At 44.2% G+C, this 1,116-nt stretch overlaps 1 protein-coding gene across 1 annotated transcript in view; it reads right to left on the reverse strand.

The window, feature by feature from the left end:
- The window catches only part of EAH_00022850 (phosphoglycerate mutase protein, putative), a gene marked incomplete at both ends in the record, with an annotated part of 3,596 nt that overhangs the window by 1,774 nt on the left and 706 nt on the right, over positions 1-1,116 (reverse strand). The window contains 4 exons of the mRNA XM_013396918.1: positions 148-192; positions 464-523; positions 646-725; positions 850-933. Coding sequence (XP_013252372.1) covers positions 148-192; positions 464-523; positions 646-725; positions 850-933 — 269 coding nt within the window. The remainder of the gene's footprint in view (positions 1-147; positions 193-463; positions 524-645; positions 726-849; positions 934-1,116) is intronic.

Raw genomic sequence — 1,116 nt, forward strand, 5'->3', positions numbered from 1 at the left:
AACAAATCATTCACAAACTGCAGCGCGCGGGGAGCCGCGACATAAACAAGGAGGCCGCATTGATTCTCAACGGCTAACGGTAGACAAATAAAGCCGCAACAACTCTGAATACAAACTGTTTCTGTACAGTCAATCAGCCTGCCCTACCGCTCCTGGAAGCTCTCGCCTTGAGGGAAAACAAATCGCGGGTCCCTGCAAGCAGAAGCCGCCACAGGATTAAATTTATACACAGAAGGATCCGGGTGTACAGACAGATGAATGCAGGCACACACCTGATGGCCTATATCCACCTGATGGCGTAAATCCACCTGATGGTATACATACACCTGAAGGTGTACATACACCTGATGGATATCCATCTGATGGTGTCCATACATCTGAAGGTGTACAGGTACCTGAAGGTGTCTAGATACCTGACGGTGAGCATACACCTGAAGGAAATCCAGGGAAAAGCCGCACCTACTCCGATTCCAGGCGTTCCATTCTTTTGGGAACAGCTTCGGGAGGTCGTCGAGCAAATGGCCTGCAGATTTGCACAAAAAGATTAAATAAAATAGCAAAAAGAAAACAAAACCCGGAGTCAAAATAATATAAATATAAACACTTCAACAATAATAACACCAAACTTCGTAGCTTTCGCCTCACCCTGTAGAACTCCTGCGTTCCACTCCTGGATGCGGCCATCTAATATAATCTCTTGTTTTAAGCCTGCCGTCTGTCTTATGCTGCAAAGATAAACACCCATTTAACCATATGGTGACAAAAATAATGATTAATAAGTAAACAAAACAACATTAATACGCTGGAGAAGGCTTGGGGTGTATGTCCATCTCGGCCGTTAATACGCACATTTCTGCAGATTCTTTTGTTCTCTTCAAAGGACTTGCGTAAATCGCAGCAATGGGTATACTCTTCTTCTCTCCTAGCATGCTTCTGCACATCAGTCACAAAGCAAACAAACAAAAAACAGTGAACAAACACTGCAAGGAGGCTCCTCTCCTTGTCTAATTTTAAATCCAACATGCATAATACACACACACTCTCTCTCACTAGAAGCTATTATGCTTAGCCTTTTACTTTCATCTTGTTCATGCAGCAGCAGCAGCAGCAGCAGCA

Source organism: Eimeria acervulina, genomic scaffold, assembly GCF_000499425.1.
Source record: "Eimeria acervulina Houghton genomic scaffold, Eah_scaff169, whole genome shotgun sequence".
In the NCBI taxonomy this organism is placed as follows: domain Eukaryota; phylum Apicomplexa; class Conoidasida; order Eucoccidiorida; family Eimeriidae; genus Eimeria; species Eimeria acervulina.